This window comes from Agelaius phoeniceus, chromosome 3, assembly GCF_051311805.1.
Source record: "Agelaius phoeniceus isolate bAgePho1 chromosome 3, bAgePho1.hap1, whole genome shotgun sequence".
Taxonomy (NCBI): Eukaryota; Metazoa; Chordata; class Aves; order Passeriformes; family Icteridae; genus Agelaius; species Agelaius phoeniceus.
Genome location: NC_135267.1, coordinates 5,351,636 through 5,368,623, shown reverse-complemented (window position 1 = coordinate 5,368,623; position 16,988 = coordinate 5,351,636). Strand labels below are relative to the sequence as shown.

Below are 16,988 nucleotides of genomic sequence, written 5' to 3'. Positions count from 1 at the left end.
TAAGATCAGGGTTCAAAGCCTGGCACAGATCAGATGGAAGCAGTTTTTTCCCCATTTCCTCTGTTTTAAATCTTCAAGTTCATGCTTCTCTCTGATTTTTTTCCACTGAGTCTTAGTTCATAAAGATCTGCAAATGTGTCCAACCTGAAGTACAGGATAGTCCCCATGAAGGGATCAGAAGTGTTGGGTTTGCTCAAACTCCAAACTCAAATATCACACAAAGCACAAAAAGGGAAATCTTCAAAGGAGCTGCCAGTGAGCCTGAGAACTGCTGGATTTTGCACAACCTTATGCAAAAAATCAGAGACTCTTGTACACCTTTGGCACACCCCTGTTTGTGCAGCTGCTATCTGAGATGTTCATCATGACCTGAATTCAAAACTCAATGCTCCATGAGGAGTGATTTTCCAGTATTATTCAATCATGAACAGACAATTCAGACCCTTACATTAATAGCAGTAAATATTGTCCACTACCTGAGCCAGAGTCATTTTATGCTTTTTTCATTCAACTTTTCTCCCTTTTCAGTACATTTTAGAGGACCTTACTGCAGAGAATATACATTGATAACGTTGCTTTTCAGTAGGCTGTTGAAGTTATACTGATAACCTCAAATAGCTTCAAATATATTGGTACTAGCAGATAAAAGTAGTGCCAGAGAATAGGCATTGGCCATCTGAGCTTCTCTTCATCTGCAGAATTTCTGGGGTTTTTTTCCTCCTGGTCTGACTAGCACTAACCCAAACTATTCCTGGGTACAGTGGAACATATATATCACCAATAAAAGTGTAATTTTAGAAATCCTGGAAGCACTGGCCCTTATTACAGGCCAGTAAGGTGCTGCCTGTGTTATAAATTTAGATTTAGGGAAGTCCTGCCTTGCCAGGGCTGGATCCCAAATCTCACAGGATAAGTGTTGGGGTAGCTCAGATTTCCAAGCATTACATAAATCTGCATTCAGGAAGAGGCGATAGGTTGTAGGGCTGCCCAACCTATCCTTCAGCTCTTCTTTGAGCTGGAAAGGTTGGAAGAGACCTTAAAGACCACTTTGTTCCAGCCTCTCTGCCATGGGCAGTGACACTTCCACCAGATCAGGCTGCTCAAAGCCCCACCCAGCCTGGTCTTGCACACCTTGAACACAAATTGTCCTGTGGGTTGTGCCTGGCCTGAAAGCCACCACTTGAGCTACCCCACACCCAGTTTCTGAGGAGAAATTCATATTGAAGCCATGAAGCAAACAAAAAAAAAAAAAAACCTGGAAAAATCCATTTCCATTACTAAGTGCTGAGACTCTTTTTGTCCGGACACAGAAGCTCTTTATTGTCCTCTAAAGGCTGATTTGTGCAAAGCATTTGTGGGTTTACTACAAAGGAGAGCAAAGTCAGCATATCAGTACTAGAAAAGAGCCTGAAATTTTCTACAGCTTAATGGGAGGAACCTGTTTTTCTCACCCCTTACTTTCAAAGTGGAGAGACCATAACTATCATCAGGAGAGCAAAGAGTGAGAAGAGCAAGAGCAAAAGAAAGAGAAGTAAAAATGAAAGAGAAAAGGAAAGTACTTACATAAAACTCAATTTCTTTTAAAATACCTTCTCTTACTTATAATTCAGAGGGTTTTTCCCCAGAATCCCTCAGAATCATGTGAGGTTTCTGTTTACATGTGCATGCACCTGAGTATGGAAGAGGGAAAAGCTAGGGAGTTAATTTCTCATGGAACTTAAACCAGATTCAAATCTTACAGATGTCAGTACAGCTGAGGCTTCATCTCTATTTTTTTTTCAGGACCTTTCAGCTTATATAAATCTTTCTTTAGCATTGTAAGATTGTAACATTTAGAGATAGCAAAAGGATAGATGTAAGCAAAACATATGTAAAACACTGAGAATAATTCACTTTCGAAAAGCCCAGAAACAGCAAACCAGGGCAATCATGACCTGCAGCAGGTGAAGATAAATCTGCCTGGAGACACAAGGGCTCTGACATACACACTCAGAGATTTTATGACACAGGGAGTTGTGAGGGGAGATGGTGAAATCTTGGATAATCCCCAACAATGTAATTCTGCCTCTAAATCAGCAGAGCTGAATGGTGACATTGCAATCAACAGGTTCTTCTGCTGGATCTGGATCAACATTGACCAACACAACCATCAAACCCCATCCTTTTCCTTTTAAGGCTGTACAGGTAGATCTGAGGCATGTCAGTGTGGGAAATATCCATCATTCCATATCACTCATCTCTGTGGTATTTCTGCATTACTCACATATTTAGTGCATCCAGGCCTCTCCAGAGCAGAGAACCAGAGCAGATTAACCAATTATTCCCTGTTGTAGAGATTCCTGCTGTGAAGAAGGGAAGTGTTTGTGTCACATTTCAAAGACAGAAAGAAGACAGGCAGAAATTAAGATACACAAAGATACTCAAAAGATACACAAAAATTAATGTAATCAACTGTGTGCCTTTAGACCTGGACCCTGGATCACAAATGTCTGTAATGTTTGGATGCTTCTGTGGTTCCTTGAATGAATTTGGCCAAGACCACCTCTTTCTGTCCCAAACAATTCCCAGGCACTGCTCAGCCTTGCCTCAGTTGGAAGCTTGGCTATGGCCACTACTTTCAGGTCAAAACGCTTGATTGATAGAGGTGGGGCCAGGCTGTGCCAGGTCACTCATGGCCTGAGGAATCTCTGTATTTTCACTTTGCTAATGCAGCTAAAGCTGAATCAACAGCATTCCTCAGCTTCAGCTTAAGAACCTTAGAGTGATTCACCTGTCTGGTGAATGGGGAGACCTGGGGTCATTTTAGGTGTGAAGAGACATCCTGTTTCACATGCATCTGCCACTCAGATCAGCATTTAGGGTAACCCTCTTATTGGACCAAATATGCAAATCAATAAGGCAGCAATTAAAATATATATATATATATATCTATATATATATATATATATATATATATATTTAGATACTATTTCTCTCCTGTCGAGTAGAGAGAACACATACCTTCTTCTCTCTTCCATTTCACTGTCACATCTGAGATTCAGCCAGGAACCTGAAAGTTAAACTGATATGTCTTCATGTCTTTTTCTTCTTACCCTGCCCTTACATCAGAACAGTTTTGTCCCTTTTTTTTTAATTTTTAACAGAATTCTTTTCTTGGTTTCCCAGAATCTTGTGTAAACTAGAGTTAGCAGAAAACCCATCAAAAATAACCCACATTCTGTGCTGCAATACCAAAGCCATAACACATAAACCTTTCAAACAGAAGACTTTCTGAGATTATACTCACAAGATCTATGTCTGTGTCTTGGTTTATGCATACAGACTCCATGACCTCATCAAACACCCTCCTAGCCTCACTTTCTTCACTTGTAAAATTTGGTATAGATATATCTTCTACATTTGCTTCCGGGACAATTGTGTCTCTAAGAATCTGTGGTGTTTGGAAATTTCAGATACCCGACTAATGCCATCCATCATATAGGGAAAGGAGATTATCCACTGACTACTGCAGTTGCATTTGATCCTTTAACTTCAAGGCTACATTTCATCAAGATGCAAAATCACACCCAGGTCTTCTATTTTATATATAAAGACAGCAAAACAGCAAAGGGAAAACTACTTTCTTGTACGTGACACTCCCTTCACTGCAGAAACCTTATAAAAACAGACACACAAAGAGTAATAAGTTCAGAATACTAAAGTTAGGTAATGAAAGCAATCAGCATCCTTATGGATTATTCTGTGTTCTGTCGAGCCATCCAGCTGATATGAAACTCCCTTCCTGTGAAACCGTTTGAGACAAGAGTTTTGTCGCTCAGCTGCTCGCTGAGCCTGGAGCTGTCAGCCTCCTGCCAGTGCCTGGCACCACGCTGACGAGGTGACACGAAAAGTGACAGACAAGAAACCAGAATCTCAGACTTTGGGAGCAGTGAGAAAGTAACATCCTTCTTTCCAAAGGGGAAAACGGAGCACTGAAACAGGTTTTGAAGCTCAGCGTGTTCTTTAAGCTGTAACAAGAAGCCAAGCCCAAAGACTTTACTTGTGGGTTGTCTTCAAAGATGTGCTCACCCCCTTTTGTACATTGTTCTCTCTTTTTTTTTTTTTACACTTTGCTTATCAGGAGGTAGAGCAGCTTCTGTTGTAATTCCAGTGATCTCAGTTCACAGCAGCAGCCTCCTGTTTGGATGCAGGGACTGGAAGAAGCCTGGTGCACAACGAAGTTTATGGTGAAACACCTCTGGTGCCCTCTAGAGTTCCCTGATTTCCAGGAGCTCCCTCAATCTTTGGATTGAACTGAGAGGAGCAACACTGGTGCCCAGTGCTGAGGCTCTATGAACCAACAAATTGTTTATTTATTTTTTTTCTTTTTTTAAATTTTATAATTTTATTTTTACTTTTTTTCCTCATCTCTTTATTTGCCATAAGTCTTAGAGTGCCTTCTTCTGGTATCATTCCCTCACTTCCTTTCCAAGGGATTCCTTCCTTGATCTTTACTTAGTAAGGTCTCAATCATCTTGTCCTGCTCTCTTGATGAACTAAATCCTTTCTAATTTCTAATATTTTAATAGGTTTTTGTAATGAGCTGTATGTTACCATATTCCTTTAAAGTCACAACTTATGGAGTCAAAAAAACAGACAAAAATCTGTTTTCTTTTTTTTATCTGATTCATTAAAAACTAGGTTCCATAATCATGGGAAAAAAATGTACATACATTCATCAAAGATGCAAAAAAATCTTTGGAGGTGCTTAGATTTTCAACACAGCACTTAAGATTTCTTAAAGAATTTAAGGCACTCTCATGTTTCCCAAAAGAAAAAGGAATGCCCTCCCCTCCTTTCCAAATTAAAAGGCTACAAAATCGATTGCATTTTGTCATGAGCATGTTTAGAAATGTTAATTCTTGGTCTCTCTCATTTGAGGAGGGCAATAGGGCTTCTCAGCTACATTTCCTCACTGGAAAAATTTATGGATGGTAGTAAATTGAATGAACTTCATCTGTTTCTTTGCCTTCCCATAAAGTAAAGATGAACCACTAAATGTTTTAAACTTTGGTCTACAGTTCAGAAACACTCCACAGTTTTTGGAAGTTTCAGGTCTGTTGCCTGGGCAATTCTTCTTAGTGTGGAAAATGAGCCCTAAAGTCTGAAATTTACAGATATGAAATAGATTATCTTAAATTTGGGGCATCAGCCAAAATAGATTATCTTAAACTTGGGGCCCCAGCTCTAAAGCTCTCCTCCTATTTTCTCCTTGGGTTTTACACATGGTAGAAGGAGATCAATCTGCTTAGGAGGACTTGTCCTTAATAGGCTATGAACAGAAGGAAAACATGAGAGCCTAGTTTGAAGGCAACTTCTGTACTGTTTGCTACTCTGATCCTTCTTATCCCTGTAATATACACTGCCCATGTTCTGATTTTTAACTATCAGTCTAACTTTTATCATGGTTAGACCTTCTGAGCTTCTGAAGTAAAGTTATCAACATTTAACTTTCTAGGCAACCTTCACAAGAGAGACCTTGAAACAGAAGCACCTCAAAGTCAATATTTCCGCCTCTATATTCAGATGTTACTTGTGTCGGTGAAGAGATACAAATATTTTATCATTTCCTTTACAGCCATTAAACGTCATATCATATCTTCCCATCTGTCATCAGCTCTGTGCTGTTGAATTTGGATAATCATGGAGTTTTCACAGTCAAAGTTCTAAGAAAATCTGACCAATAAGTTCAAGGTTGCTTTGTCTTCATTATTATTATTATTTTAAAGGGCTTATTTATTTTAAATGAGGATGTAAACATTCTGTGCAGATGGCCTCTTCCCCCTCCCCACTGAGAGGGAAGCTGTTTCCTTTGCTTCATGTCAGAGCTTCACCAGCCTGGGGTAGGGAGGAGTCCTTGAGGTGGTTGCCAAATGAGACTCCAAGCCTTCAGGCACACTTGGATCTTTCCACTTTTAAGTAAGGCCATCATTAAAACATGAGCAGACATAATTGCATCATAGCATTGGGCAGAATTACAGGCAGGTCTGGATATCCTCAAGCACCAGGCTTTGTAATGTGTTGGCCTGATATTCATTGCCTTCTTTCTGCACCTCTCCAACACCAGAATCAGAGATTTCAGCCTTGCCTCTCAGAACAATAAAGTTGGTTTATAGGAGCTGTAGTGGGATGCACTACAAAGCTGAGAATACCCAGAAGACTCCATTATGAAACCACCATGTTTAATTTTAGGCTTATAAAACCAAATGAAAGTATGATAATGAAAGCAACTCCTTTCATAGGTATGGAGAATACCAAAAATTAACCCACATTTCAGTGTGAGCTCAATTAGCCTGGAAAATCAGGCAGCTAAATTTGACTTTCAAGAAACACATTTGAATGCTCTGCCATTAATCTTCTGTCTGTTATGTCTGATTTAAATGTAAAATCAGATTTTCTCCCAAACTTGAAACTTACTTTCATCAGCAAAGGGAAATTATCCAACTTTCTTGAATTTTTCAAAGACTTTAACTTGCAGAGAAGTAAGGACCACCAAAATTAGAGCAGGGGGAATTACAGATAGAAATGTAAGATAAAGTAGAAGATAATATCTCTCGGCCTTTTTATGCTCATTACCTAAAGTGAGCCTAATAAAATACACCCTCATAGGAGCTTGGCAAGAAGGGCTGGTTAGAAATTTTCTAAAAAATGATTTCTCTTAATAAGCTTCATGGGAAAATTAAAAGGCTCTGCATATCCCCATTTGTGGAGAAGAATCTATTCATCAGGAACTGAAAGTAGAGTTACCACAAGACTCTGCAGCACCATTTCACTAAAAAGAGTTAGCTTTTTAATAAGAGACATAAGGCTATGTTGGTGAGAGCTGCCATATTTAATGGTTACTGGTAACTAAAAGGCTAAACTGTAAAGGAAGGAGACCCCTTACTTACTCCAAAACATTCTTTTCCTATGAGCGTTAGTTTTTTAAATCAGAAGTTTCAAATTCTGCTCTGGATAAAGTAGCAATATCTTGGTGCTTTTATGTGAGCTGGATGTCTGAGCTTCTCATGTAGTCAATGAAGATCTAGGGCAAGATATCACTGAGCTTTTTTAGGTGCTATTAGGTATTCCACCCACCCACTGCTGCTTTAAAAGGGTCCTGGTCCCCTCTAACCCCCTGTATTATTACCTGTTCACATGACATAGATGTCTGGGTACCTCAGAACATCTCGAATAGCACCCAAATCACATTTTTATTTAGGATGGAGCCCCTAGTGTAGCCAGGGGAATGGTGCAGCTAACCATCAAGGAGACACATCCATTTAATATGCTAATTCATTCTCCAGACCTCTGTGAGTGTATTGAACAAAGCCCCAGGGCTCAATTCATTTGTGTAAACAATTTGAGATACACAAGGATAACCTGCCCAGCACTAAAACATCTAGAAGTGGGCTGGACTTCAGTCCCGTATCATATCTATCAAATCTGTGCAGGTGTTCCAGATGTCACAGGACATATCAAATCACTGTAGACTCTTACAGATAGGAAACTACATTAAGTCCTCTTTGGTGGTAACAGGAGTTTGGCACTGTTGATGTTTACACCTACAAGTTGGCACCTACACATACGTATCTTAATATAAGATTTTGTCCCATTCTGGGATTTTCTACAGTCTTGTTCAGCATTGCAGAACATTAAAGTTTGTTCCCACCCCTAGAGATCATTTCTGAGACAATCCCTCTAAGTTTTGAAGGTAGTATTCCCACTTTACTTCTCAGGGTCTATTGAGCAGGCAAACGAACACAGTATCATTCCTTTTGTTCCCAAATTGAAAGTTTCAAAAATTGTAGGCCAGAAAGTTTCTTTTCCATTTAATCCTCTATTAAACTTACTGTTTACTTGACCTTCTCAGCCTCTACAATGCCCTGAAAGCAGATTGTAGCCAGGTGGGAGTCGGTCTTTCTTCCCAGGTAACAAGCGATAGGACACAAGGAAACAACCTCAAGTTGAGCCAGGAGAGGTTTAGATTGGATATTAGGAAAAACTTAGTTGAAAGGGTGGTCAGGTATTGGAAAAGGCTGCCCAGGGAAATGGTGGGTTTGCCATCCCTGAAAGTGTTCAATAACCACACAGATGTGGCTTTTGGGGACATGGTTTAGTGATGGGCTCGGCAGTGCTGGGAGAATGGTTGGACCCAATGATCTTGGTGGTATTTTCCAACCTGAATGACTCTGTGATTATATTATTTGAATCTACTGGAAATGAATGAATGAATGAATGAATGAATGAATGAATGAATGAATGAATGCAGATATTTCCAGCTTCTATAATACATACACAAATTTCTTTTATTTGCAAGACCATAAAGATTTTTACGTGTCTCAGTATAGTCAGTTCCCCAAATCAGGACCCAGAAGATCACACAAGCTGTGTAAAAATCATGCAATAACATAACTAGTAATGATACCTTTAATTTCCTTTTTCTTGCTTACTGTTTCTGCAAACTCCATCACATTTTAATTTCTCTGGACTTTTGAAGACCAGAAATTATTATAAAATGCAACACAAAATCATTAAATCACCTGACTCCTAAAGTGACTTGAAAGGACTTAGAATGCTCATATATGCTACTGCTGATCTAGTTTTTACAGCTATTTAAAACATGACTTACAATGGTGATGATTTTTGTAATTCTGGTATGCCAGGCATATCTAAAAAGAAGATAAAATTAAACTGAGGTATGTTTACCTCTTTGCAATGATAAATTATAAAGATCCAGATATTGATACAAGTTCAAACTTCAAGCATCCAAACTTTATGTGGTATTATTAATTGATGTCTGCAAAATATTGCTTGTAAATATTTAATTATAATTTTCCTCACATTACTAACTGGGAGTAAATATAAATTCCTGCTTTGAAAAGTGCCTGGAGACTGATGGATAAATGTTCTAAATGCTAGTTATTTGGAAATAGCCTTTTGGAGACCTTTTATAAAAGACTATGCCACTCCCAATCTGAAATGAAGACATATTTCCATATTGAGCACTCATTTTGGTTGGAATTCACATATTTTTGTATCTTCCCTAAGATACCAGCTTTCCTATCAAATAGGTTTCCTATGTCTAGCAGACAGAAAGGTGACCCAAAGAAATATCTTGAAGCCTTTTCCATGTGTGTTTTTTTATACTTACAACATCCTACCAATTGTCCATGTCCTCTAAAACCTCTTTCCCCTTAGTCCCTACATTTTCACCTTTTTTCTGAAAAAGCCTGGAAAGACCAAGAAGCCAAAGTGCAGAGGAAACAGGTCACTGAAGTGAAATATTCGTATTTCTAACCCTCATGTGGGTCTCTACATCAGATCAGGTTTTACTGATGTGGTGCCCAAGACAGCCAAAGAGTGACTGTAGGGACAAAATCTTAACCAGCAGGGAATAGGAAACAATTATTTTTCCTTGGTGAAATCACTGTGATGTGGGTTTTCTTTTCCCTTCACTCAAACCAATATAAAGTATTGATTTCCCAAAAATGCCCACAAACTCAAAAATTAGCTTCTGTTCCTTTCATCTTTTTTCTTCTCTGAGTGGGATTAAAATAACTGAAATCACTTTTGAAAATTTCAATGGCATTTCAATCTTTGAAATAATTTTTAATTTATGTTTCTAAATTAAAACTAAAACTCTGGATGATTAGGGCAGGGGTTTTTGTTTTCACATACCACTTATGAAAATGAATCACTATAACAAGGAGAACAACTTGGTTGCCCCATAATAACTTTGGTTTTTTTGGCCCTTTCATGATAATCTTATACTGCACACATAATATTTAGGCAAATGATGCCAAAGACAATTGCCTAAAAACCAATTTTTAGTGGCATGTCCCATATCCTATGGTAGCTGGGACATCCTGCAGGTTTGCATGCAGCTCTGGGGTCCCCAGCATAGGAAAGACGTGGAGCTGTTGGAACAAGTCCAGAGGAGTCCATGAAGATGGTTGGAGGGCTGGAGCAGTTCTGCTACAATGAAAGGCTGATTGGAATTGTTCAGCCTGGAGAAGAAAAGGCTCTGGGGAGGCCTTAAAGCCCCTTCTTGTGTCCTAACAGGCTCCATGGTACCTGGAGAGGGACTTTGGATAAGGGCATAGAGTGATAGGAAAAGGAGGAATGGCTTCCCACTGACAGAGGGCAGAGTTTGATGGGATATTGGGAAGAAATTCCTCACTCTGAGGGTGGAGAGGCTCTGACACCAGTTGCCCAGAGAAGCTGTGGCTGTCCCTGGATCTCTGGAAGTGTCCAAGGCCAGGCTGGATGGGGCTGAGAGCATCCTGGGGTAGTGGAAGCTGTCCCTGCCCATGCCAGGGGGATGTAATGAGATGTTCTTTAAAGTCCTTTCCAACTCAGAAAATTCTGGGATTCTATGGTCTTCACAGAGATGGTATCCAAGAGATAAGACATGTAGAAAACTTTCACACTTCTGGATGTACAGGCGGCAGCTAGGAACAATGACAATAAAAATTCAGTGTTTATAAAATCCCCTTATTTAGATGTTTAGGTGGCAGGTGCAACAGGGCAAATCTATATCAGTAAATTCAACACTACCAGGGAAGCATCATTAGAACTGTGTTATTTTTGCCAGTAATTGGTTATGATTATTCATTAATTCAACCTAGCTAAACCAGCCCTATGTGAAACATTTTCTGTTCATTGCTTGAACATGGGTATTGGCCAAGGATATTGACCAGGGTCTATTCCCAGCAGGAACTTCAGATCTCACCCTGTTGGATGGTCCATGAGCGTAGAAGCAGGGATATGACCAAATCATGCCAATTGTGCTGAGGGTTGGAGATGGAATCCTTGGCTTTGCTGAATTTCCTAGTACAGATGCAGTCATATCTTCATTTAAAATAACCAGGTCATTTTTAAGAGCTATAAAATCATAGAATCATTAAGGGTGGAAAAGACCTCCAAGATCATCAAGTCAACTGAGTATGATCCAGAATTTTGAATAAACCACACAAAATTCTTTTTATTTACTCAAGAAGGGGGAGCCAGACTTTATGACACTGGAAAATTAGCAATGCTGAAGAGCCAAGGGCATGGATTCTGTCTTGGCTTCTCTGAAGTCAACAGCCCTGTGTCAGTCTGCACTTGCTGAGAGTCTGTCCTGTGGTGTTTCAGAACTGAGGCTCCACCAAAAACAACCTTTGAAGCTGCATGCAGTCTGCTCTTTGGCTCTATTCCTTTCTTTTCTGTTTCTCCCACAGGTAATAAATAGTTTAGGGAGCAAATCTTGAATTTCAGTATAGCAAAATGAGCGTACTGTAAACTCCTCGGTGTTTGTGGGCGCATTGATATTTATGTGTGTGTGTGTATTTCTTTCCCTTTATTTTTTTCCTTTTTTTTCTTTTTTTTTTTTTTGTTTTCTTCTTCTGTCTCTTTCCCATTTGTAGTTTGATCACTCACGGTTTTGGAACTCCTGCAATATGTGCTGCCCTAAGCACTTTCCAAACTGTTCTCAGTGAAATGCTGAACTACTTGGAAAAGCACACATCGCACAAAAACGGAGGAGCGGCGGAATCCGGCCAAGGACACGCCAACTCGGAGAAAGCCCCCCTGCGGAAAACTTCAGAGGCTGCTGTGAAAGAGGGCAAAACAGAAAAGACAGACTAGCTACATCAAACAGAATCTATTTCGAGAGAGTCTTGCTGCTGATATTTTTTTTAAATATATATATCATTGAGGGCAATTTATCTCCAGTGGACCAAATCCAGAGGAAAAAAAAAAAAAAAAGGGGGGGGGAAAAAAGAAAAAAATAGTAAAAAAAAGAAAATAAAAAGAAAATAAAAAAGAAAGATTAAAACAGAGAGAAAGAGAGAGCGTGAGAGAGGAAAGTATTCAACCCTAAGAACAGCAGTGTACAGTAATTGTGTGATGAAATTGTCACTTTTTTAAAATTTATGTTGCTCTAAACTGCTTTTTTGTGCACGTAGTATTTGATTGTTCTGAATGATACACTAACACTGTTTTTTATAAGCACTTCTGGACTTGGCTGAGATGGCGCATGAAATTTGAAGCACTTTCTTCTCCAGCAGCAGAGTTAGGGTCAGTGCATCAGTTGTGGGACACACAGTTCCAGCATCCTGGCTTTGCTCTCATGCTGGATGGATTGAAAGAAAGGCTTCCTCTGGTCCATGGGAAACACCTGATCTACTCACCATTGAAAAACCAACATGGAAATCTGGTAGAAAGGAATTCTTGGGTCACGGGACAAATGAACCATCCTGTACATGGGAATGCAAAATAAAGCTGCACTGGAATGAGGCCAGAACCTGTTGGGAATCTGTCCTGACCATTCAAGCAGCAGCCATGGTGTCTCTTGTGAAAGGAGCATGGCAGACTAAAAGGAAAACAAACCTTGATAGTCTCAGTAAGAGCCTTGATCCCTCTGTGAACTTCAGTTTAAATGACAGCATGGGCTTCTGTTCTCTATTTTCTCAGCTCCTGGTACCACAGCACTCTGCCATACCTGGGTCTCTGTTCAACACAATCAGTGCAGGCAATTGGAGTCACCTTTTGTGTTGCCTTGATTTTATGATGCTTTCTTTTCTCCAACAGTTTGTTTCTGCGACTTTATTGTCTTTATAAATCCAGCTGAGGTGCGGAGGTCTAACAGAATCCACTCACTGGAAACAAAATAAAAACAAAACAACAAATAAGACAGATTGGCTTAGTCCACAGCAGCTGAGTGGTAATAACCTTGCTAATGTACTCTTGAAATATTACTTTACCATCTACCACACATCCTCGAGCAGAAAACACAGGAGGTATAGCTTGAGCTCAAGACTCTTTGAGTCTAGGGACTTTTTCCAGTCACATTCTAACTCCTTCAACGAGACTTCATTCCATTTTTTTTCTTGTTTCTCTAACATCACCTTATTGAGAATGTTAGGAAGGAATGGTATTGCTGGGAGGGCTTGGTGTTGTCCATCTAAACTCTACTTCAAATCAGCAGAACCAGACCTTTTCTTCCAAGGAACAATTCAGATATTTCTGTGTTAAGAAGAACTATAGTTGTCCATGTGTAAATGTTTAGAGCCATTTGAGATGTTTTAGGTATCTAAGACAGAGTTTTGACAGTTATGACATGAAACCTTTAAGAGAACTGGACTCACTTGGAGGAAGAGCTGGAGGATCCCAGAGACAGCTGTAGATAACTGTGGGTGACAAAAGCTCTCACACACATTTTCACTCTCTAGAAGTTGTTAGCATGGATTACACCTTGGATGATCAGTTTAGACTAAACCTGAGGACTGGGACAAATACATGCAGTGTTTAGAGCCAGATGCAAGGAATTAAACTGAACAGTGTCACCCTCACCTTTCAACTTATGGAAGGCAATAGAGTGATAATGGCATGATGCTGTTCCTCTCAAAGTCAGTAAGGACATTGCCATCACCATGAGAAAACACTCTAGAAGGTAAGGAGTCCCTGATTGTTTATTTAAAGAAATCTGTGAAAAAAAAAAAAAATCTATGCTTTTGCCCAGAGTTGTCCTTGCTCAGGGTAGGTGTATAACTCAGATACCTGCTTTAGTGCAGTCGCCCCCCTGCATTGAGGGAAACAGGTGTATCTCCATGGCACTCCACCTCCTTAACATACCAAGATCAGATAAGTAGCTCAAAAAATTTAATTTTATTAAATTAATTTAATGAATATGTACTGGTACTTCTGGAGAAATTCTAAAGTCAAATGAACAATCCTCAGAGATGTCTTCAGCAGAAACATTGTGGAACTGTCCTAAAACATTAGATACTTGAGTGAAACTAGGTAACCATAACTAAAAGTGAAAAGGAAAATTATTCTGCTTTTTCTATTGCCCAAACTGAGGGAGAGGAAAGGGAAAAATCAAAAGTTTGACTGTGTCAGATATGCAGATTTGCAACATCTGTAAAATATGTGCTGTAAAGCAATTTAATTTGAACATCTATTTCAAGATGTGGATAGATTTAAATTAGATTTTGTTTGGGCAAAAAATATAAGTAAAAGGTTTTTAAAATCCTTTTCAGTTTTTTCCACTAAAACATCTACTTTTTGGAGAAGGAGGAATAAATGGTTGGGCAAATAAATCTATGAAACTGTTGTTAAAGCAACATTTTATTACCATCAAATTAAAATGCTTAACATTGCAAATAATATGTATGCAGCCTTATATGAAATATTTGCCTAATCAGGATATGGTCCAAGGTCCCAACAATGATTTATTTCAAGACTTAAGTCTCTCACTGTTACATAATCACTATGAGTGTCTGCTCTTCAGGCAACAGATTATTTTTGGCCTGGATTACCCTTTAATCTATTACTATTAATAAATCTGAGCACACTTCAAGCCCCAGAACTTCCAGTTTTTGGCTTAATGACCCCTCTATACTTTTGTTAATGGTCCATATAGATCTAATTCTACCTGATTGAACTGCTATTTGTTCTTACCATTAAGAAGTTGTTTCTATTTCCATGTCAAACGTTCTGTTTTTTCCCTTAGTACTTTAGCACATTTTAAAAGCAAAATTCTTTTTTGAATGTAGCTGCAAGTTTGCTGACCTTGGCAGGCTCTCTAATTTCTATTTTTAATCACACTTAATAATTTTATTGAGCGAACAATAATTATCACTGCCTTTTCTGCTGAACTAGCTGTCTGAAAGGTTTGGTGTCAAAATACCTTTAGTTTTTAACACTGGAACTTTCAGTGAGGTTTTAAGCAATGGATTCACTGATGCTCCTGTTAAAATCTCAGCCTAGGTTCCCACTTACATTCCTGTGCTGTCCATGTTCCCATGTTGTAGATTTGGGGGTTTTATTATTTTCTTAGTCCTTATCTCTGTGAAAACATTGCCATCTCAAAACACATTCATGACCCAGATAAACCTGAAGGAAGTTCATGATTTGAAGGTAGTGGGTGCTCTCTGGTGTCAGATTGAAGTATACTTGTACCTCTTTGACTTGGAAATTTATCTGATCAGAAAAAGGAAAAAAATATCTTCCTTTAAGAGATTATGGAAGTGTTTATCCAATGTCAAAACCATCAAAGGAGTAGAGAAAAGTCTCCCAAGTTTCAAGGCCAGGAAAATGAGTCATTATGATTGTTGGACCCCAAAATTTGATTCATAACCCAAGAGCTGTTTTAGTAGTTGGATCCTTCTGTGCTTCAGCCCATTGCTCAGCTCCGTATGAGTTACACCTTTCCCACCATGAATCTCAAAACATTTTATGTAGGCCCCTGAACTTACTCCTTATCCTAAGTCCTGGCACAATTGACTCACAAAGAGCAGCTTCTGACTCTTGGATTTATTAGCAAATTACTCATGGAGCAAACACACTGACTGACTACAAACTTATTTTTCTAGAGCAAGGTGTTACTCACTGTGAGTACAAACAGCTCTTGTGATGACTAAGCTTAGCAGGTGAGTCTGGCAGAGTAGGAGCAAAGTTCTCACCTCTGCCCTGAGGTTTGGTTCTCTGTTCACACAGCCCTCATTCAGCACCATTACATGACAGACAGGTAATGTAGTAGAGTTTTGTCAGATTATGAGAAGTGGAACAGAGCTCACGTGGCCTGTTAAGGAGAGGGAATCACAGGCGAGCAGTGATGACTCTGCCACCTTCAACTGAAGACTGTCAAGAACTTTGTCCTTTGTGCTGCCATCTTTAACCCTAACTCTTCCTAAGTGTCATTCTGTTGCCTTGGAGAACTGGAAGAAGGGGTGAATTTAGGCCTTTCATTTGCTTCCTTTTTTAAGATAAACACCAACATTTGTTGGGAAAAGACTTCAGCTCTCCAAATCAACACGGAATCTGCTCTTTGAAGTTTCTCTTTGACTTTTCCTAAAACCAGAAAAATCTGCTAAAAAGCAGGCACAATGTATAGTCCTTCCGAATCCTGGACCTCTGTGTAAATATTTCCCCAGTTCATCTCCTCCTTTGGACGTGACTCAGTGGCACAGGCGCAGCTCACAGTTTTGCAGCCAGGCTCAAGAAGGGCTGTTTATTGTCCTAAGAGCCACTTTTAACTTTACAATCTCTAACTGCTATTTTTTTGGTTTTTGTTTGTTTCCTAATACCAACCAGAAATTTTGGTCTTAGATGTCTTAGGGATCCAAAAGGGCTGCTGGTGAATTCCAAGGTCATTTGACTTTCATTTATCCTTTGGAGAAATAGTTCTGCTGCTCTGATTCTTTATTTCTAAGGACAAGAAGAAACAGCACTTGTAGAAGACACAAGCCTGCAACACAAGGAAGAATCAATAAATTATATAGGAACTGTATTTATAAAAGTATCCTTTGCCTCTGCCCTCATTACAGGTTTAACAAGAATTCACATACAGCTGTGTGGGGAATGAGGGAGGAAGATAAAGTCATTTTCCTTTGCCAGGTGAAGGTCATTTGGAAAGATCTGATCTTTTTATTGCTATTCTTTACTTTTCTTTATTTTGTACAATTAATTCTGTTCTGTACAGCAGCTGTTGTGATTGTATTTAAATGTGAGTGCGCACTTGGTCACCAACAAACAATGTCCTCTTTATTGCTTTGGAGTTTTGGTTTGGTTTTTTTCCTTCCATTTAATTTAATTTATAATTCAGTGGTGAAAAACATAATCTTTTATATTTCTATTTCCTATACAAGCTACCTGTTTTACATGAGTCTATGAAGATAATGACCACATTTGATCAAACATTTCACGGCAATAAAATCTATGTTGATTTAACCCTGATCTGTCTGGTGCTTCAAAATAATTTCCATCTCTGAAAAAAGATTGTCAAACTTGACCAGGAATCAGATCTATGACATTACAAGACCTAGAATTTTCATCCAACGGGTAAGACATACAAAACAGAGAAAAAATAAAAATATTATTCTGAAATTACAGCAAGGAAATCAGTTTATACAGAGATTAAAGTTTGGATTTATTGCACCTAAATGTGACTATGTTAAATAGTTTTCTGTACTAGAATCTGC

General features: G+C 39.0%; 1 protein-coding gene across 4 annotated transcripts in view; it reads left to right on the top strand.

Moving 5' to 3' along the window:
- TFAP2D (transcription factor AP-2 delta) overlaps positions 1-16,743 on the top strand; it is a 54,085-nt gene extending 37,342 nt beyond the window's left edge. For all 4 annotated transcript variants that reach the window (XM_054630485.2, XM_077176496.1, XM_077176497.1 and 1 more), the window contains one exon: positions 11,430-16,743. In XM_054630485.2, coding sequence (XP_054486460.1) covers positions 11,430-11,649 — 220 coding nt within the window. In that variant the 3' untranslated portion in view covers positions 11,650-16,743. The remainder of the gene's footprint in view (positions 1-11,429) is intronic.
- The last annotated feature ends 245 nt before the right edge of the window (positions 16,744-16,988 follow it).